The sequence below is a fragment of the Ruditapes philippinarum genome, unplaced genomic scaffold (assembly GCF_026571515.1).
Source record: "Ruditapes philippinarum isolate M1 unplaced genomic scaffold, ASM2657151v2 ctg575_1_1_1_1, whole genome shotgun sequence".
Lineage (NCBI taxonomy): Eukaryota > Metazoa > Mollusca > Bivalvia > Venerida > Veneridae > Ruditapes > Ruditapes philippinarum.
The window spans coordinates 133541-157175 of NW_026857358.1; the positions used below are offsets into that span (position 1 = coordinate 133541).

Here is a 23635-nt window from a genome sequence, read left to right on the forward strand (position 1 = left end):
GTGGTTAGATAAGAGGGTACACGAAAATATAATAGTTGATTTGTACCTTTTTTGTGTGATTTATTCATACATTTTTGTCACAAATGAAATGCTGTGCTGTAAACATGGTACATGTATATAATTCGGCCGACAACTGAATTTTATTAAAGTTTGTATTATTTAAGTGTATATATCTAAGGTATGAGTTAGTTTCAAACGCCTTACAATTGATATTTGCTAGGTAGACGATATGATAGCATACTAGCGTTTCTATAGTGTTATCTTTTACCGCTCATATGTCAATGTATGAAGATTTATAGTTTAATTTTGTGTCGTATTCAAAATCCAAACGCAATTCATTTGCAGGCAGATATAGTTTAACATTAACCTGAATTTATTTGGATAAGATGGCAGCAAACAAACGGCTAATATATTTTCTTGGATTTTTAGTAGTTGTATTACCAGTTATAGTTGGTATATTAGTGTGGCAGATTCTTCCAGGATGTGACGCAGACGATAATAAGGGCGCGAAATGGGATGAAAATACTGGTTCCCAGCAAACAACAGCAAGAATTCCGTATAAGGTTAGCACAGAGGAACCATTTGAGGACGGACCTTGGAAAAATCTTCGGTTGCCAAAATCAGTTGTACCAGAACATTACGATGTTCTATTGTTTCCTGATTTTTACGATGAAAATGACATATTTCATGGAAATATTACCATGGAACTTTTCGTCAAAACAGATACTAACTTTATCATGGTTCATATTAAATATCTTAATATATCCGAAACCATGTTATCCTATGCCAGTGGGTGTAAAGACAAAATTTCAATTAAAAGAACTTTCGAATATGAGCCGCATGAATTCTGGGTAGTGGAAACAACAGAACCTCTTCAGGCTAACAGGACTGTGTACATGTGTTTATCGTTTAGTGGATCACTATCCAGGTCTATTGTAGGGTTCTATAAAAGTTCCTATATCAACTCAGTTACAAATAAATCTAGGTAAGTTAAGTCTATATTCATGTACACTGATACAATAACATACTGAATTGTGAAACATCCATGTGTTCTTAATAAATTATGCTTCACAAATTATGTCAAATGATAAAAATAGCGAAAAGCTGAATATGCACGAACCTATTTAATTAAAGCATCGATTTTTTAAGTTAATTCTTACATTATTGTGATGTACAACTGTTTCCATAAATTAACATTTCGTTTAATTCTACGAACGCAATTTAGTGTCATAATTATAATGTATGTATTAAGCAACAGACAATGATATTGCCATTTAAGGAACGAGTTATCTTTATTTTCTCAAGATCAATCGCTACTACTAAATTCGAACCAGTGGCTGCACGCCGTGCGTTCCCTTGTTTCGACGAACCTAACATCAAAGCGGAGTACACAGTTCATCTCGTGCACCAGTCATCTTTTAGGGCCCTATCTAATATGCCGGCTAATGTGAGTTATTTATTCATGAATACGCAAACGACTTTTAATGATATTATATATTGCATTTGTTTTATTGAAAGTCCTGGACCCATGAGTGTAAAATATTTACAAACGAGCAACATAATAACATGAAATGCATATAAAGGACGGGTGAGGAACTTTTACACGAGGGATGGAGTTCTTATGATAATCAGGAGTTCTTGTGATACAATGTAACTGTCACGGAATTCGTCCGAAAACTTTAGTATATACTACAGAAACACTCGTCAAAAATGGACATTTTCATCATTATAAAATGAGTTTTAGGTGCTAAATTAAACTTTAATGATTAAGATTGCCTTACATCTTGTTTTATGTGTCAAATACTAATTTATAGTCCATTTTTTCAGCGCCTCTTGTTTAAAATCTGGTAGTTTTGAGTAAAATTTCCAAATTATTTGCTAATTCGCACATATTCATATTAATGTTATTATCTTCATCCTTGCCATAAATAATTACCTAATTAATATGCAAAGTTGCAAACATTAAGTCCCGGCTTACAACTTTTTGTCCGATTTCTCAAATGTGATAACTTTTGTTACTGCCAGTGTGCTTCTTTTACTATATCAAGGCATTTTTAGCGTTAAGGTTGTTAATCATTATGAAACGTAGTACGTTCATCCTTTGCACAAAAATGAGTATACCGGTATATAATGTTGGTTTTGAGTGAATATCATTTCTTACCCTCCCCCCCCCCTTCTTGTGCCATTTATAGTATTTTGCTTACGCAGATTTCGTAGACTGGAAAAGGGATTGATGTAGAGCATTGGCTTACAGGTTTGAAATCAATACCCAAGCATGGTGACTTAATGTATACATTATTCCTGGCATTTTAGAGAACATTAAGTAAACTATTCCCATCATGTTCGTCTGACTTTTGTAGCCAGTGTGCTTCTTGTACTATATCACGGCACTTTTTAGCGTTTTTATTTGTTTGGGTCGTCAGACCAAACAAATAATGGTAGCGAAATTTCAGAGTCTAATGCTGTTAATTGCAAATGCCGAAAGTAGTCCACTTTTTTGAAGCGGTTACTTCCCTTTATATGTACACTAACGCCGAAAAATTCAGGGGAGATCACTGCGTAAAGATGGTCAAAGACAGGTGCATTAATTTTCAAGCAAAATAATTTCCGAATGGTCGAAGATTTCTAATATTGTTTTGATGTATTTTCTGATCGAAAATAAGTAAATACAGGTACTGCGGATTATATTTTTATCATGTATCGTACTTTTTGAAGACAGAGGTATGAAGGTTATCCTGGTTATATACTGGTTATATACTTGTTTATTAGTGTTTAAAATGATATAAATTCCTGAGCCCTTAGATAAGGGAAGCACACGGATATATTGTTTGCTGTTTATAACATATGTATCTTAGGAAAAAGTAGAAGTTTTGAGACATTTTTGTTTGGCGGTTTGAGCCATGATGATGCTGAATATAGGTGACCGCTGATTCAGATTTTACTGTAGATGATAGCCTATCACCTGTATATCCTTTGTAGACATAATACTACTAACTCAATACCAACATTATATCCATATTTTTGTGCAAAGGATGAACGTCTACGTTTCATAATGATTTACAACCTTATTTAATAATAAATCAAAGGGCTGCAAGCTCTGTGGTATTTTCTGATCTTTGCAATCTTAATCGTACTGTATATCTGTATGTATTTTCCTGTATAAGTTTATTTTTATATACTATAATTCATCTTAAAGGGTACCGAGATGCAGCGACTGCGTTTAGATTTTTTACTATTACAGTTTGTGTTTGATACATACGGAATTTTGCATGACTAGAGTTGTATCAAAAAATCATTTATGTTTATTTTTTTTGTGACATCAACACTTTTCCTTGCATATCGTGGCTACTTTCTCAAAAAAGACACTTAAAAAAAGTTGCGTCGACTGGGATTTGAACCCCAGACCTAAACGAGCGCGTTACGCCTGCACCAGGGGGAAGTTATACAAGAGAGTCTGAATAAAATCAAATAATTCTAAATTTGGAATTTGCATTTCGGGTTTGTAATCCTAATTAATTTCGAGGTATTTTGTTCACGATAAACCTGTTGTTTAACACAGATGTAAATAGTTTAGCGAAAATCTTCTCGCCAAAACAGTCGACATATATATATTCCACTACTCGACAGTCAGAACTATAGGACATTTGAAAAATCGGGAATAAATTTGTTAGCCGCTTTACGTGTGCAATTTTGCATTCTGATTAGGTAATTATGTATGGCAAGGATGGAGACGAAAAATTAACAGGTCAATACGTGCGAATAAGCAAAGAATTTTGAAATTTTACTCAAACTACCAGTTTTAAGCAAGAGTCGATGAAAAATGGCATATGATATAATTTTTGACATATAATACAAGATGTGAGGCAAACTTAATCATTAAAATTTAATTTAGCACCTAACACTCACTTCTAAAGATGGAAATTATCATTTTTGACGAGTGTTTTTGTAGTGTATACAAACTTTTTCCGACAAACTCCGTGACACTTATCACAAGAAATCCTGACAAGTCATCATAAGAACTCCTTCCGTCGTGTAACAGTTCCTCCCCCCGTGCTTTAACTGATGCTAAATTGGAGCCTTGAGTATCTTCTCTTTTTAATTTGAATGATGCCTTTCCTTTAGCTGGCAGCCAATCTAATTCTAGATTGTACAAAAAATTATTATTAATCATATACAATGTACTGTATTGACTTTAACAAATCATGTGATTTCAAGTGCGCATATAAATTAATTTGTGGCAAACCTCGTAGCTAGGAACCGCTCAAATAAGGTATGCTCATGGTCATAACCCTTGTATGAATATTTTAAAATCCAAAACATTTTCACAGTTTAGTACGGTGTTCCGTTTGGACAATCGTGATTTTTATTTAGTCTGTACCCGCGACGCACGATGGCACGATGGTGAAAACGCGATGGTACGATTGTGAAATCGCGTTGGCGCGATAGTTCGATGGTGAAAACGCGATGTTACATCGCGTTTTCACCATCAGGCCATCGCGTTTTCACCATCGTACCATTGCATTTTAAACATCGTACCGTCGCCATTTCACCATCGTGCCATCGTCTTCCGTTGGTCATGCGCAACCGTACATTTTTATCAACAATGTATGCGTTCTCATTAACCCTGCATATATTTACATATCTTTGAGATCTTATATTTAAAATGAAAGATAACAAAAGGGAATCGCTCAAAAATTTAAAAGATTAAACATGTCTTCCTTCTGCACTTTACATATGAAGTTACAAGTTGATATCTTGAATACAGCAAAAGAAAAAATACAAACATGTATTAAGCATATATAGCATATATTAAATAGTCTTTGGTCTATATACAGCATAAATGACATAAATGGAAATATAAAGATAATAATTTTTATTATTTATAACTTAGAATAAATGTTAAGTATTCTAAACCTGGTTTTACTTTCTGCCGTATCAGAATCTGACATCTTTCCGTATGTGTACTGGTTATAGTGAAATATAGCGAAGCGAAAGGCGATTGTACGATGGTACGATGGTGAAAACGCGATGGCACGATGGTGAAAACTCGATGGTACGATGTTGAAAACACGATGGCGCGATTAGCGATGGTACGATGGTGAAAAAGCTATAGTAAGATGGTGAAATATCATTGCGTTTTCACCATCGTGCCATCGCGATATCGCGATTTCACCATCGTAACATGGCGTTTTCACCATCTAACAATTTTGTTGTGTTTTCATCATCGTGTCATCGTTCCATCGCATTTTCAACATCGTACCATCGTGGATTGCGGGTAAGGACGAGATATAAAAAACACGATTGTTCAAACGGAACACTGTAGTTTGGTTACATTTATTTATTTATTTATTTATTTATTTATTAGTATACACAGACATGGCCTCTCAATGGGGATATGTCTATTACAACATTTGACCGATCTGTGAAAATGAGCACATATCTTGCTTGTTTTATCGTCTGCGACTTCGAGTTTCTGGAGAAAAATGCTTCGACCGGAACAACAGTGAGTTTTATACAATTGTTTTTCGTGTGACAAAGATTGTAATAAGTAACAGATACAAAAGTCATTAATTATCTTAATATTATAATTTTCCTATTTTGTTATATATATTTTTGTATTCTGATCAACAGTAAACAATAGTAAACTCTGGAAAAACTGGGAACATCCCTCGAGAGCTGAAAAGGTTGAAAGTTAAAGACTTGGTTTGAATGAGTTCATTCTTTAGAGATAATGAAAGGTGCATCATCTCACAACCTCTTTAGAACCGGCTAACCTAGTGTTAAATATTCAAACTCTATAGCACCGACTAACCTAGTATTTAATCTTTAACCTCTATAGAAACGGCTAACCTAGTATTTATTCTTCAACCTCTATAGAGCCGGCTAACCTAGTATTTACTATTCAATCTCTATAGAACGGCTAACCTAGTATTTACTATTCAATCTCTATAAAACCGGCTAACTTAGTATTTAAACTTCAACTTCTATAGAACCGGCTATCCTAGTATTAAATATTCAACCTCTATAGAACCGGCTTACCTAGTATTTAATTGTCAACCTGTATAGCACAAGGTAACCTATTACTTAATCTTCAACCTGTATAGAACCGGCTAACCAAGTGTTAAATCTTCAAACTCTATAGCACCGACTAACCTATTATTTAATCTTTAACCTCTATAGAACCGGCTAACCTAGTATTTAATCTTCAACCTCTATAGAACCGGCTAACCTAGTATTTAATATTCAACCTCTATAGAACCGGCTAACCTAGTATTTAATCTTCAACCTCTATAGAACCGGCTAACCTAGTATTTAATATTCAACCTCTATAGAACCGGCTAACCTAGTATTTAATCTTCAACCTCTATAGAACCGGCTAACCTAGTATTTAATATTCAATCTCTATAGAACCGGCTAACCTACTATTTAATATTCAACCTCTGTAGCACCGGCTAACCTAGTATTTAATCCTCAACCTCTATAGTACCGACAAACCTAGTATTTAATTTTCAACCTCTATAGAACCGGCTAACCCAGTATTTAATCTTCAACCTCTATAGCACCGGCTAACCTAGTATTTAATATTCAATCTCTATAGAACCGGCTAACCTACTATTTAATATTCAACCTCTGTAGCACCGGCTAACCTAGTATTTAATCTTCAAGATATCCTGGCTTCCAGGCTGTCCATTTTTATGTGCTTCTGTTCGGATCAAAAACACGAACGATATAAAATAGTATATAATGTATATAATGAATAACCAAAAAATATGAACGCTTGAATGTCAGGCTATCTTCAAGACTAAACGTATTTGAATCAATGGTTCCGAAGGCGCTGAGAAAAGTTTGGCAATACAAAACTAGAGAGGCAAGTGATTTGTCTGCGATATTTGTTTTTTTTTTTACTAATAATGATACATGTATATAACCTTGTCAGCACATTTATCATTTAGGCCATTTTAAACAAAGTTAGTAACCAGCCCTCCAAAAAAATCATATATATGCCCTTTATATGTCCCTCAATTAAAAGCGGATTATTTTGAATACAGAAGAATGATTTTATCCATTTTACTTTGATTGTGAAGAAAGTCTTAAGAATTCATGGACCACAATTTATCCCGCTTCCTGGAACTAAAGTACTAATAACATGGTCGTTATATTAGTGAAGGACTTGACACAGACACTTCATCTATTATATAAGCGTGCTTTAGAAGCTGTAATTGAAACATTATAGAAAAGAATAACCATGAAAAAATGTTAATTCAGTGCAGCTATATTATCTTAAGATATGTGTGTGACCGTTTTAAGGCTTATGAGATAGGCAAGAAAAAAATATTGATGCTTTTACTTCATTTTTTAAATCAACAGATTCGTCTATACGCGCCTTCAGATCGTGTCAACCACACACAGTTTGCTCTTGAAGTCGCTGTAACAGTCGTAGAATTGTACACAGAGAAGTTTAACGTATCTTACCCTTTACCCAAACTTGGTAAGTATATCTCATCCTTTACCCAAACTTGGTAAGAATATCTTACCCTTTACCCAAACTTAGTAAGAATATCTTACCCTTTACCTAAACTTGGTAAGTATAACTTACCCTTTTCCCAAACTCAATAACCCAATCTTGTTTATCCAAACTTTGTAAGAATATCTTACTATTTTCACAAATTTGGTAAGAATATCTTACCTTTTTCCCAAATTTGGTAAGAATATCTTACCCTTTTGCCAAACTTGGTAAGCATATCTAACCCTTTTACCCAAACTTGGTAAGAATATCTTAACCTTTTCCTAAACTTGGTAAGAATATCTTACCCTTTTCACAAACTTGGTAAGAATATCTTACCCTTTTCCTAAACTTGGTAAGAATATCTTACCCTTTACCCAAACTTGGTAAGAATATCTTACCTTTTTCAAAGTACCCAAACTTGGTAAGAATATCTTACCCTTTACCCAAACTTGGTAAGTATATCTAACCCGTTACCCAAACTTGGTAAGAATATCTTACCCTTTACCCAAACTTGGTAAGTATATCTTACCCTTTACCTAAACTTGGTAAGTATAACTTACCCTTTTCCCAAACTCAATAACCCAATCTTGTTTACTCAAACTTTGTAAGAATATCTTACTATTTTCACAAATTTGGTAAGAATATCTTACCTTTTTCCCAAATTTGGTAAGAATATCTTACCCTTTTGCCAAACTTGGTAAGCATATCTTACCCTTTTACCCAAACTTGGTAAGAATATCTTACCCTTTTCCCAAACTTGGTAAGAATATCTTACCCTTTTCACAAACTTGGTAAGAATATCTTACCCTTTTCCCAAACTTGGTAAGAATATCTTACCCTTTACCCAAACTTGGTAAGTATATCTTACCCGTTACCCAAACTTGGTAAGAATATCTTACCCATTACCCAAACTTGGTAAGAATGTCTTACCCTTTATCCAAACTTGGTAAGTATATCTTACCCCTTACCCAAACTTGGTAAGAATATCTTACCCTTTACCCAAACTTGGTAAGTATATCTTACCCTTTACCTAAACTTGGTAAGTATAACTTACCCTTTTCCCAAACTCAATAACCCAATCTTGTTTATCCAAACTTTGTAAGAATATCTTACTATTTTCACATATTTGGTAAGAATATCTTACCCTTTACCCAAACTTGGTAAGTATATCTAACCCGTTACCCAAACTTGGTAAGAATATCTTACCCTTTACCAAAACTTGGTAAGAATATCTTACCCTTTACCCAAACTTGGTAAGTATAACTTACCCATTTCCCAAACTCAATAACCCAATCTTGTTTATTCAAACTTTGTAAGAATATCTTACTATTTTCACAAATTTGGTAAGAATATCTTACCCTTTTCCCAAACTTGGTAAGAATATCTTACCCTTTACCCAAACTTGGTAAGAATATCTTACCCTTTACCCAAACTTGGTAAGTATATCTTACCCTTTACCCAAACTTGGTAAGTATATCTTACCCTTTTCCCAAACTCAATAACCAAATCTTAATGTTTATCCAAACTTTCTAAGAATATCTTACCTTTTCCCCAAATTTGATAAGAATATATTACCCTTTTCCAAAACTTGGTAAGCATATATTACCCTTTTTCCCAAACTTGGTAAGAATATCTTACCCTTTTCACAAACTTGGTAAGAATATCTTACCCTTTCCTAAACTTAGTAAGAATATCTTACCCTTTTCCCAAACTTGGTGACAATATCTTACCGTTTTCCCAAACGTGGTGAGAATATCTTACCCTTTTCACTAATTTGGTAAGTATATCTTACCCTTTTCACAAACTTGGTACGTATATCTTACCCTTTTCCCAAATTTGGTAAGAATATCTTACCCTTTTTACAAATTTGGTAAGTATATCTTACCCTTTTCTCAAACTTGGTGAGAATATCTTACCCTTTTCCCAAACTTGGTAAGCATATCTTATTCTTTTACCCAAACTTGGTACGTATATCTTACCCTTTTCCCAAATTTGGTAAGAATATCTTACCCTTTTTACAAATTTGGTAAGTATATCTTACCCTTTTCTCAAACTTGGTGAGAATATCTTACCCTTTTCCCAAACTTGGTAAGCATATCTTATTCTTTTACCCAAACTTGGTAAGAATATCTTACCCTTTTCACAAAGTTGGGGAGAATATCTTACCCTTTCCTAAACTTAGTAAGAATATCTTACCCTTTTCACAAACTTGGTGAGAATATCTTACCCTAACCCCAAGTTTGGTGAGAATATTTTACCCTTTACCCAAATTTGGTAAGAATATCTTACCATTTTCACAAACCTGGTAAGAATATCTTACCTTTTTCCTAAATTTGGTAAGAATATCTTACCCTTTTCACAAACTTGGTAAGAATATCTTACCCTTTTCACAAACTTGGTAAGAATAACTTACCCTTTACACAAACTTGGTGAGAATATCTTACCCTTTCCCCAAACTTGGTGAGAATATCTTACCCTTTACCCAAATTTGGTAATAATATCTTACCCTTTTCACAAACTTGGTAAGAATATCTTACCCTTTTCCCAAACTTGGTAAGAATATCTTACCCTTTACCCAAACTTTGGTGAGAATATCCTACCCTTTTCCCAAACTTGGTGAGAATATCTTACCCATTTGCCCAAACTTGGTAAGTATATCTTACCCTTTTCCCAAACATGGTGAGTATATCTTACCCAACACCGGTAAGTATCTTATATATCTTACCCTTTACCCAAATTTGTCAAGAACGTGTAAATCTTAGACTTAAGTAAATCTTAACATGTCAAGTACATGCACTTAAAACTTTTTAGGTGTACCAATAAAACAACTTCCTTTGTTTACTCTTTTATAAACAAATGTTTGTATTTTTACTTTTTCAAAGACATTTTTGGAATACAAAAATCTTAACATGTCAAGTACATGCACTTAAAACTTTGTAGGTGTACCAATAAAACAACTTCCTTTGTTTACTCTTTTATAAACAAATGTTTGTATTTTTACTTTTTCAAAGACATTTTTGGAATACAAAATAGATAAATAAATAGATAGAATAGATAGATAGATAGATAGATAGATAGATAGATAGATAGATAGATAGATAGATAGATAGATAGATAGATAGATAGATAGATAGATAGATAGAATAGATAGATAGATAGATAGATAGATAGATAGATAGATAGATAGATAGATAGATAGATAGATAGATAGATAGATAGATAGATAGATAGATAGATAGATAGATAGATAGATAGATAGAATAGATAGATAGATAGATAGAAGTATAGATAGATAGATAGATAGATAGATAGATAGATAGATAGATTAGATAGATAGAATAGATAGATAGATAGATAGACTAGATAGATAGATAGATAGATAAGATAGATAGATAGATAGATAGATAGATAGATAGATAGATAGATTAGATAGATAGATAGATAGATAGATAGATAGATAGATAGATAGATAGATAGATAGAATAGGATAGATAGATAGATAGATAGAATAGATAGATAGATAGATAGATAGATAGATAGATAGATAGATAGATAGATAGATAGATAGATAGATAGATAGATAGATAGATAGATAGATAGATAGATAGATAGATAGATAGATAGATAGATAGATAGATAGATAGATAGATAGATAGATAGATAGATAGATAGATAGATAGATAGACAGACAGACAGACAGACAGACAGACAGACAGACAGACAGACAGACAGACAGACAGACAGACAGACAGACAGACAGACAGACAGACAGACAGACAGACAGACAGACAGACAGACAGACAGACAGACAGACAGACAGACAGACAGACAGACAAGACAGACCAGACAGACAGACGCAGACAGACAGACAGACAGACAGACAGACAGACAGACAGACAGACAGACAGACAGACAGACAGACAGACAGACAGACAGACAGACAGACAGACAGACAGACAGACAGACAGACAGACAGACAGACAGACAGACAGACAGACAGACAGACAGACAGACAGACAGACAGACAGACAGACAGACAGACAGACAGACAGACAGACACACAGACAGACAGACAGACAGACAGACAGACAGACAGACAGACAGACAGACAGACAGACAGACAGACAGACAGACAGACAGACAGACAGACAGACAGACAGACAGACAGACAGACAGACAGACAGACAGACAGACAGACAGACAGACAGACAGACAGACAGACAGACAGACAGACAGACAGACAGACAGACAGACAGACAGACAGACAGACAGACAGACAGACAGACAGACAGACAGACAGACAGACAGACAGACAGATAGATAGATAAGAAATAAATGTAAATGTAAAAGTCAAAAACATTTATATTTAATTGGTAAAGTGACAGTTACATATTTAGGGCATTATTATATATTCGTGTAGAACGATAAATAAATGATAAAGACATTTTTCTAATTGCAGACCTTATATCTATTCCTGACTTTGTATCCGGAGCAATGGAGAACTGGGGTTTGATTACGTTCCGGGAAACTAATATACTTTATGACCCCGATCAGTCGTCGTCTGCTAATAAACAACGTGTTGCTACGGTAGTCGCTCATGAAGTATCGCACCAGGTCGGTCAAAAAAAGAAAGAAAATAAAAACAAACAAAAAACATTCTCTTTATCTCTTAAAACAAACGATATAAAATGTTACAGCATTTTAAAACTTACAAATTTAATATTTCTCCATTTTCTTAAGTCAGATATTGTCTAAGACATATTGAGATTTTAAAACAGAAAATAAAATTGAAGTAAAATAATTAAAAACGCTTTCTTTTTCTACAGTTAAACTTTGCTTCAAGTTACATGTATAAACAAAGCAAATCGGTTCCGCCTTTTTTTCTCTCTCAATGTATGTATCACCTTGATAAGACGATAAATACGGTGGCACAAAGGTGACATGTGTGTGTTTTTATTTATCTCGTGCGCACGACATACTATGTCGTGGCCACGAGATAGTTAAGTCGTGGGAACGAGATACTATGTCGTGGTCACTTAGTAGCTCGTTGCCACGACATAGTATCTCGTGACCACGACATTATATCTCGTTCCCACGACCTAATTATCTCGTGGCCAAGATTAAGTAACTCATGGCCACGGCATAGTATCTCATTCCCCGACTTTTTTATCTCGTGCCCACGACTTAGTAATTCGTGGCCATGACATAGTATCTCGTGCGCACGACTTAATTATCTCGTGGCCACGACTTAGTAACTCGTGGCCACGACATAGTATCTCGTGCGCACGAGATAAATAAAAACACACACACATGTCACCTTTGTGCCACCATATAAATGATCGCAATCAGTCACACCTGGGTGCCAAGGGTTACACTCAATATCATGTATTACGTTGTAGTGGTTTGGTAACCTAGTCACTATGGACTGGTGGCAAGACCTTTGGCTGAACGAGGGATTTGCTTCATTTATGGAATATATCGGCGCCGCGAAACATCAATCATCGTGGCAAATTGTAAGCTGTACTCTATTTGTATATTATGTTGGTGCTGTATATTTTTCAGTACATGCTTGATTTGTTTTGTTTTGTTTTACGGCGCATTAAAACAATTAAGATTATATGGCGCCGAAATACATGCTTGAAAGAAGCCATTTACTCACTTGACATTATTTTGTAAAACGCATTTACATTTCTTTTATAATATAATTTTATAGTGGCAAATGCTTTATATATTTATATAAAAGCTCAGTAAATTTTTCTATTCTCTTCAGATGGACTATTTTCTAATTGGAGATCTTCAACCGGTGATGGTCACTGACGCCGGTGTTGCCTCTCATCCGATAATAGTACAGGTTGAAGACCCTGCTCATATAAATGCCGTGTTTGACAGTATCTCTTACAGTAAAGTATGTCAAATTATTTTGTACGTGCCATATTGCAATGGTATATTTTCGTTAATTCAGATAACCTGGTAAAAGCCGAGTGCTGTGATTCTGTTCCGAGGTTTGACAATTTGAATGTTACAAACAGTGCCATAATCCTACTTATTATATTACAAATTTAAATGAACTAATAAAACTATTGTTTTTGATAAAATGATAATAATAATAATAATAATAATAATAATTACTTGCATTAGTTTTTGCGTTAAAGCTTATCGTTAAAGGAGGTAATCGTTAAATAATTTATAAAAAAAAATATGAATAGTTATGTCCCGTATCATAAGTATTCGGGGTGCTATATATCTTGTCTCCATTCTCGTTTTAGGGGTGTTCAATTATACGGATGTTAGAACATTGGATGGGTAGTGACGCATTTTTTCACGGAATATCAAACTATCTCCGCCATTTCCAATACAGTAACGCCCAGACAGATGACTTGTGGAGGTTTCTAGGAAATGTACTGCTCAATATACTAATTCTAGACACATTAATTTAAATTAAGATAATATTTTTTTTTCAATGTAGAAAGGCGTGATTAGATATATTTTTCTTAAACATGTATACCTCAAAAAAGAAATCATTTGATTTAAAACTCTCTTAGACTTATAATATTTTCTGATCGAATATCACCCTCTTAGGGACATGCCTGGCAAACTGTCGCTCCACTTCAAAATTGCGGCATTTCCGAGCGGAAGGCCGATTTAAAGGGCTAATTGTAAGTATCGTTTATGTTTTTATCTTGTAATTCATTTACGTTGTATTTTTTTCGAAAAACAAAACAATGAAGTTTCTGTGTAGAATTGTTTAAGGTTTCAAATGATCTAAGCTGTTACATAAAGAAAATTATTTTAAACCCGAGAGAAGTTTTTCCCCTGACAAAGTGAACGACGATTTGCAGAATATTGAACTTCCAAACGATTATGTTAATGGTCTTCCCTTCGGATTTCTTAAAAAAAAAAAGTGTATGAGAAAAATACCTGTAACTAGAACTTGTCCTTCGTGCAACATAAATTACTCCTGGTGGATTTCTTTAATTTGTATATAAAGAAGTGGAGCCAAAGGACAAGAGATGGAGTTAAAGTTTCGATGTAGAGCGCAAGGCGATATTAATTTAGTGTATCAGGAGGAGCGTAGTCAATGAAATTCCATATATAAAGCTATAGAAGTTAAAATATATCGAGTGTTTGAGATCAAAATATACGAGGATTGATGAAAAAATTGGCTCGATGTACTTCCGATAGTCAGAGAACCCAACTAATGGTCTTACTTTTCAATATAATCAAAATAGGACTCCCTATTTTGGTCCTCAAAGAATTCATTGATCGCCTCAATGACAACTTCATTGCTTCCAAAACGTCTACCACGAAGCTTGGTTTTCAGTTTCGGAAACAGGTAGAAGTCAGAGGGGGGCCAAGTCGGGAGAATATGGGGGATGGGGAAGAATTTCAAAGCCGCAGGCAGTTGCAGCAGTCATCGCAACTTGGGATGTGTGAGCTGGCGCATTGTCGTGCAGGAGCAGAGCGCCATGAGTCAGTTTGCCCCTCCTTTTACTCGCGATTTCTTGAAGCAGACGTCTGCATAGTACGTGCCGTTTATGGTACGACCTTGCTCAAGATAATCAATCATGATTATCCCCTGACTATCCAAAAAAATTGAAGCCATCATCTTCCCTGCTGATGGAACCCTCTCTTGAATTTCTTCGGAGGGGGTGAGTCAGGGTGCTTCCACTGCATGCTCTGTTTTATTGGATTCTAGATCGAAGTGATGAACCCATGTTTCATCCTGAGTAACGATCCGGTAGATAAAATAAGATTCATCCTCGTAGCGAGACACAGGATATCATGAAATGTCAAGCCTGGTCCGTTTCTGGTCGTCAGTTAACTGTCTGGGGACCCATCTAACAGAAACCTTTGACATGCCATGGACATCAGTCAGAATTGCCTGAACTGAACCAAAGCTTATACCCATTTCCCAAGCAATGCTTCGCAGGTCTCGCCTTCTGTCGCACATGACCAGATCGTGTACAGCTTCGGCAGTTTCATCGTTGGTGGTCTCTTTTGGCCACCCAGGCCGCTCCTTATCTCCAATGTCCTACATGCCCCTTTCAAATTCAGCAGCCCTTTTTTCACAGTGCAATAGGAAGGGGACTCCTTCCCAAAGACCTTTTAAAGACATTTGATAAAGCGTGATATCCTTTCGTAATAACTGTTATCGCGAAGGTGTCACCTATAGCTGCCGTAGATTCCATATTATGTTCAAAATTTGGATGTGGTCCCAACATTGAATCATATGCATGGCGTAACACAGGATGTTACGTATTCGAAGTCAGGCATGATTTTTTCTACCGCGAACAAATGTTTCTGAGCAGGTGCGTGTAACGCGATTGTTCCTGCAAGTTAGATTCTCAAGGTGCAGAACAGAGACAAAATTATGCAATGCACGGGACACATTAAATGGGTCACTACTACCATTTTAAGTACGAAGAGTTCATTTTACTATGACTTTCTGTAATCACTAGCTCTAATGTTCACATTCAGGTTAAACACAAATAAGTCACATTTTCATGAAATTGAAAGACTCTTGTAAAGTGGGGAATCTCTATGAAAATGGTTGAAAAAGTTTCAGTCGTTCCAAGAATATAATTGTTTCAGTTATGTTTCAAGATACTTTCTCTCTCATTTAGCATTTTTGTTTAGTTTATTATTGTCCTCGCAATGTGTAAATACAACTGTTTACTTTTATCATCAAACACTGCATATTGCCAGTACAAATCTTGGTTTCACAGAGTATCTATGGACAAAACGAACGTAATAAAAAGACAGCAGTCGGTGAACGGACAAAAATTATCATAGTTTAAGCAGAAATAAATTATTGTATTATTATATTTCTCTGTCTTTACATTTTAGTATGTCTATTTAAACTTTTCTTTATATAAATTCGTAGACGATGCTCTTTACGTCATCTAAATATGGCCTTGTGCTCAAAAACCAACCTTTCGCCCCATCTTTTGCCCTTTGGCTCCACTACTTTCGAAAAAAAAATGGATATAAAAATTTACCAGGAGAAGTTTATTTTGCACGAAAGACAAGTTCTTGTTATAAGTTGATATTTTTCTAAAACACTTTTTCAAGGAACGTTTCCGTGGTTGGAAGTCCGATATTTAACAAATCGACTTTCAATTCGTCAGGGGCAAAAGTTCTCCCGAGTATAATATAATTTTCTTTTTGTTATGTACAGTCGACTTCGTCTCGTGAGGTCAAGGCATAAGAAAGGTCACGTGATTATGGTATAATTTACGCAAACCCAGAAATCGTCAACGCAGCAATGGTATATCTATTACTTAGATCACTGGAAGCCTTAAACAATCCTACACAGAAAGACATTCGATTTTTGAAAAAAATACAACTTAAATGAATTGCAAGACAAAGACATAAACAATACATACAATTAGCCAGTTATATCGGCCTTCCGTTCTATTTCGGAAATGCTTTTAGCTCGTTTTCTCGTACACCACATATTTGAAGTGGAGCGACAGTTTGCCGGGGCGAGACATGACTCCTTCAGTATTGTACTAGTTAACTTCCCTTGACTTATTATTCTATTTTGATAACTTTTTAACATTTATTCATAAAATGTCGTTTGCCAGTACTTCTAGTGACTGCGTTAGTATTTTATATTGGAGTTATTATCTTTTAAGTATAATCAAATAAAAACGCATGGCTGTTTGTGTGAAAGTGGATATTGTCAATCCTTTAACTGGTATTAATATCCCAAGTTGCGCCTCGGGGTTGTATCTCGTGTTAAGAATATGTACTGTCACCCTGGCAGCCATGTGTTCTTTTATATAATAACATATGTGAAAAATATGCATGTATTTCTGTATAGATAACATCAGAGTTGAGTGTGAAGACTGTGATGGACACATGGACCAAACAGATGGGTCTACCGTACATTAATATAACCATTGATGGATATAATGTCACTGCAACACAACACCGTTTCCTTGCTGATTCTTCTACAAAGTTTGATTCTACTGAATCGGAATATGGGTAAGTAATTATACAACCTTTGACGAAAGAATGTGTGCTTAACATCAAAATAAGGTATATTATCGCTAAAGTGTGTGTAAACATATATGCTGATGAAAGTGTGCAATGTTACGCTTTAATTAGCATATATTTGAGAGTTATGCGTTGACTAATAATAATAATAATAATAATAATAATAATAATAAAATCTTTATTTATAGAACGTATCATACACAGTTTACACAGTAAAAAGTACATGTATATTCATTTTCAGTATTGCCTTCTGATTTTACAATAACAAAGAAAATCAAAGCGCTGAAAGCACTGAAGTATTCGCTGCTGATTTATGCATAATTATGTGTTTTACTAAAAACGTTGACATTGTAAAGCCTAAAGGAATTTGGGCCACTGAATTACAGATTATTAATCTGATAGAGACATTAACACTGGTTGTTGAATATGATATTGAAAGAGGGAAGAAAATAAGAAAAAACTAAATAAGAACAACTTTATTAACTGTAAACACTACATTATCAAGTGGTACAATAATATATAAATCCAAAATATGAATGTATGCAGTACATTCATGACTAGATCCTTAACATGATGCATAAGAGAATTATGTTATAATAAACATATGTCCAGTAATAATACATAAAATACTATATTGCTATATAACCTTCAATATAATGAAAGACAGATAACGTAGCTAATGCATTTCAGTTTTTCACATGATAAAAAGTGAAACTTGGAACATGTTAATTTTATGAAATTTGAAAAGAAAATATAGGTATTTTTGTAAAATACTTTAATTTTAACTAGAACTGCCACTTTCATGGTGTGAATACCCCCGCATACCACTCTGCCAGAATCAACAGTGGCCATTTAGAGCTCAAGGACAACCTCCCTGCCAAATCTGAGACTACTAAGCCAGTGCATTGCTAAGTTATGTATTCTACATGCTTCAAATGTGAAAATGACAAAATCATTACACTGCGAACAGGCATTCTTAAGCAAAGCATTTGAGCAGACAAGCTTATAGTAAAAATCCCTGTAACCCTGACCTTTGACACAGTCACCTTAAATCAATAGGGGTCATCTACTAGTCATAAACAACCTCAATACCAAATATGAAGACTTTCTTAAGCAATTGAGCGGACAAGCTATTTCAGTCAAAGCCCTTGTAACCTTGACCTTTGACCAAGTGACCTCAAAATCAATAGGGGCCACCTTATTTTCATGATCAACCTCCACGCCAAATATGAAGACTATGGGTCAAAGGTTTCTTAAGTTATTGGGTTGGACAAATTTTTTGAAGTCAAGGTCTTTACGACCTTGACCTTTGACACAGTGACCTCAAAATCAATAGTGGTCATCTACTAATCATGACTATTACCTCTCCCTCTCCATGCTAATTATGAAGACTGTGGGTCAAAGGAATCTTAAGTTTAGGGCAGACAAGCTTTTTTTAACCAAAGCCCATGTGACCTTGACCTTAAACCCAGTGACCTCAAAATCAATAGGGATCATCAACTAATCATGACTAACCTCCATGCCATATGAGGAATGTGGGTCAAAGATATCTAAAGTTATTGGGCGGACAAGCTTTTTTTAGTCAAGGCCCTGTGACCTTGACCTTTGACCCAGTGACCTCAAAATCATTAGGGGTCATCTACTAATCACGACTACTAGTAACCTCTATGCCAAATATGAAGACTGTGGGTCAAAGGAATTTTAAGTTATTGGACGGACAAGCTTTTTTTAGTCAAGGTCCCTGTAACCTTTATCTCTGACTTGGTGACCTTAAATCAATAGGAATCATCCTTTGGTCATGTCCAACGTTCATGCCAAATATGAAGACTGTGGGTCAAAGGAATCTTAAGTTATTTGGCGGACAATCTTTTTATAGTCAAGGTCCATGTGACCTTCACCTGTGACCTGGTGACCCGAAAATCAATAGGGAACATCTACTAATTATGACCAATCTAAATACCAAATATGAAGACTGTGGGTCAAAGGAATCTTAAGTTATTGGGCGGACAACGAAAAACCGACTGACGGCCGGACGGGGAGACGTCCGGACGTACAAGCTGATTCCAGTATAACAACTTCCTTGTGCGGGGTATAACAATTTCTGAGATTAAAAAAAATTATAAAAATACAAGTACTTTTAATATTTTGCACTATTATACTTTTAAAAAGCCAATAAATTTTAACATTCTGTTATTTACTTTTATGCAAAGAAACGTTACAAATGGAATCGGAGCATGAGGAAATGGCATAAATAATGCAATACAAACAAAACGGGACAATTAGAGAAAAAGATAGTTGAAAGATTTGATCTTTTTTAGCGACTGTGACCGTATCATGCAATAGCCCAAATTAATTTAAAGTGTTCTTGCAAAGACACAATAAATGAGAAATTTGACTGATGTTTTCAAATTTGACCAGTAGTTTAATATGACATTATTGAAATATGGAATATTGAAACAGATGGACAGGGAATCTTTGACTTTCTGTACTAACTGAGCTATCGCTAATGTGAGCCAAATATATTGGGAGTACTGATGTCGAGGATGATTCAATAATATCCATATTTACGAAAACACAGCTTTAAAACCATTCGCAATATTGATAAAAAAGTAAACAGTGTATATTGTCCCTGGTTAAAACATGATAGAAATATCCCCAGAACCTTTTTTCTCACAATAATAATACATGTTATTATAACATCATCTTATCTAATAATCTGAATCTTACAGAATTCATTGTTGCATGAAAAACATTCTAATATAAAGCTTCAATATTTCAGTTACTTCACACATAAGCAGTGTTCTTTTCTAATTAGAAAGTGCAGTGCTAAAGAACCATAACTCTGCCTTGCCTTATTTTGAAGTTATTGCCCTTTGTTAATTTTTACCTTTTGACTTTTACCCGGGACATAACTCTGAAACTATACGAGATATCATCAGATAGATACATCTCATTGCAGTGCAAAAAAAACCATAACTGCCTTGCCTAATTTTGGAGTGTTTGCCATTTGTTCATTTTTTTATACTTTCCGGTGTCCAAAACCTTCTCGGGGAGCATCACCCGGTTCAACCGGTTCTTGTTTATAAATTGGTGACCAGATTTACGAGTTCAGAAAACAAAGAAATACGCGAGAAAAAAGGGTTTTTTATTGTTTATATTTCTATTTCTGTGGGTTTGCAAGATTTTCATATGGTCTGTTTAGTGGAAGCTGTGTAATTTTGTGTTTATGTTTTAAAGCATTTTATTGGTGTGCATTGTTCTTTTCTTGTAATCATTTTTCTCATCTGAGGGCATACAACTTTAATATTATGATACATTTATTACATTCCATGAAAATGTTTAAAAATATAAATTATCTGATGACATGTTTGTTCATTTTACATAACACCTTTCATGCAGCAAGCATAAAAAGTCTTCACAGAAGTGAGTATGATATCTTACCTATATTACATACGAATGAATATATTTAATATTTTTCTACGCTTCAACATAGCACATAAGGGGAAACCAAGGGAAACAACTGAAACAACCAAAAAAAATATCAAGACACCTGAATTATCGACCCTGTTACACATAATGAAATCCAAATAAGAAAATTCCAAAACCGATAACATTAAGTTTAAATAATACTGGTAAGTTTTCTATACCTACTTTTAGAAAATGATGAGATCATTTTTCACATACAAAAATGGCGTCGACAACTTTGCTTTGGTACGAACTACTTCATTTCGCGCAAGCGTCATTCAAAGTTAACGCGAATGGATACACATATTATTTTTTACATACAAAATCTTTTTGTATAAACAAAATAATAATATATATATATATATATATATATATATAAATATATATATATATATAATATATATATATATATAATATATATATATATTCTTGAATGTAAAAGTTACTTATTTTCATTCATTCATATTAGTTATAGATAGACTCGTTATGATTAAAAAATGATGATATCAACATTTACAACAATTACAATATAAAGTGTTCAATTTTCATCATGTATCTAACTATAAACTTAGAAAATAAAATTTACAGCTGTTTTTGAAAGATTGTAAAGTCGAACATTGTTTGATAGTGATAGGTAACTTGTTCCAAATATCAATACTGAAATAAAAAAAAGGGAATCCTTTAAATATTTAGAATGAGGTATACAAATTATATCCATCTATACCGTTTCAACGGTCCAAGTGTAATAAAATTTAATCGCAAAGTAGAAACCTTTTTAGATATCTTCCATAGATTACATATTATTTTATAAAATTGGATGCGGCACCAACACGGAAACATGCACATGACATAATACTGGGCGTCACATGATCGGAGTCAAAGACGGATTCTGGACGTCGCTATGTCGATTTATAAAATCTGTTTCAGTGCGAATTGTACATTATTTAAAATTACTACGACAATGACTACGACGAGTTCTTCTTTAACTAAGACAATTCCCATGGCAATCACTACCTCATCAACAATATATAACCATCAGCACTGACATTATATCAACATTGTCATAATCCAAGACATAAGCCATTCATACGCTCTACATGTGCGACGTAAACTTTGTATGGCGTAACAGTGCTTGCTTTGGTTTCACATAGCGAATTTGTATATATTTGTGAAACATTTTCCTTGTAGGTATTTGTGGTACATAAACCTTGACTACATGATAAGTGATGGACAAAAAGGAAATAAATGGATGAAGAAAGAGCAGTCAGGTTGTTATTTCCATTTTTCTAAAATAACATTAAATACCGCCTATTTAAATCTGAAATATGATGTATTGACTTGTCAATCTAACGTTTGAAATATTAAATTAATTCGGTGTAAGTATCCTAGAACACAGAATTTACGGTGTTTGCCATTTTCTTATACTGTATTTCACATATGTTCTCTCATCAACCAGTTTGTACATGAAAATAACCCGATAAAATATAGTTGTACAACACTGCACATACCACATATGGTTCACAAACAACACAAACTGGTGCTATATGAAGTGTGTACATAAAAGTTTAAATGATAATATATAGTTTATAGTAGTAAACAATGCTGACATTATTTCACAATTTCCATGAACTCAATAATGATATAATGTGTATCTTTTTCTACAGTAACATTAGATGCTGGTGTGGACTTACGGAAAGATGCTGGTGATATCTGGATAAAATTCAACATGAATGAAACCGGATTTTACCGAGTGAATTATCCAGAATTCATGTGGAAACGACTGTCGAAAGAGCTTTCTTCCGACACAAATGTATGAAAAAATATGTAATAACATCAAAAATAAATAAGCGTTATTAAGCACTTTGATCATCAGTTAAACATAGCCCCAAAAGTTTCCCTCTTTTATTCTTTTAATTTCTAAAAATAAGTCTCATTCTTATGTGACTATGTTACAACTTGTTTTGTAACGTACAAAGCAAAATGTATGTTACATATCTCACAATTTATGTTTTTCCTTGTTGAAGATTCTAGTGCCCGACTAGCTTCATTTTTGAAACAGTCCATTATCATGTTTTGGGAAATGAAGATTAACATTTAAAGTTGACCTGACAGTCAGACTGCACAGACATACAGGCTGTACTCCATTCTCGTGAAAAAGCAAACCACTTCCAGTTACAACAGGGTAAACATTATATTAAATGTTAAGCAATAAGATTGATATTGCACTATCAATTGATTATCAATTGTTTTTTATTTTCAGAAACTGAGTATAGCGGACAGGTCGAATTTACTTGATGATGCATTTAATCTTGCACGTGCTGGTCATCTTGGTTACGACATAGCGCTTGATATGACGTTATACTTGGAGAAGGAGAAAGCATACTTACCATGGGAGAGTAGTGCTAGTGATTTATCGTATATTTCAGATATGTTGGAATTCACAGGAGACTTCAGTTATTTCCAGGTGTTACTTTATTCAATGTTAACATGGTAAAGCATTAATTATTGCAGAAGTTCATTTGTCAGGGATCATATATGATCTGTGACATGTTTAAGTAAAACACTGCTTGGGTTTATTGGCCAGGGATAACATTTGTAACACATGTTCTCATACAATGTAAACAAGAAGTATCTTTCAAAAACATACTCGGCTAGCATGCA

General features: G+C 34.3%; 1 protein-coding gene across 1 annotated transcript in view; it reads left to right on the plus strand.

Moving 5' to 3' along the window:
- Positions 1–260: 260 nt before the first annotated feature.
- LOC132749483 (glutamyl aminopeptidase-like) overlaps positions 261–23635 on the plus strand; it is a 30635-nt gene continuing 7260 nt past the window's right edge. Inside the window, exons 1-12 of the mRNA XM_060739232.1 lie at positions 261–985; positions 1306–1447; positions 5366–5503; positions 7369–7489; positions 11967–12121; positions 12907–13020; positions 13278–13412; positions 13774–13905; positions 17334–17497; positions 22163–22242; positions 22639–22784; positions 23235–23438. Of these exons, the coding sequence (XP_060595215.1) occupies positions 387–985; positions 1306–1447; positions 5366–5503; positions 7369–7489; positions 11967–12121; positions 12907–13020; positions 13278–13412; positions 13774–13905; positions 17334–17497; positions 22163–22242; positions 22639–22784; positions 23235–23438 (2130 nt within the window). The 5' untranslated portion in view covers positions 261–386. The remainder of the gene's footprint in view (positions 986–1305; positions 1448–5365; positions 5504–7368; positions 7490–11966; positions 12122–12906; positions 13021–13277; positions 13413–13773; positions 13906–17333; positions 17498–22162; positions 22243–22638; positions 22785–23234; positions 23439–23635) is intronic.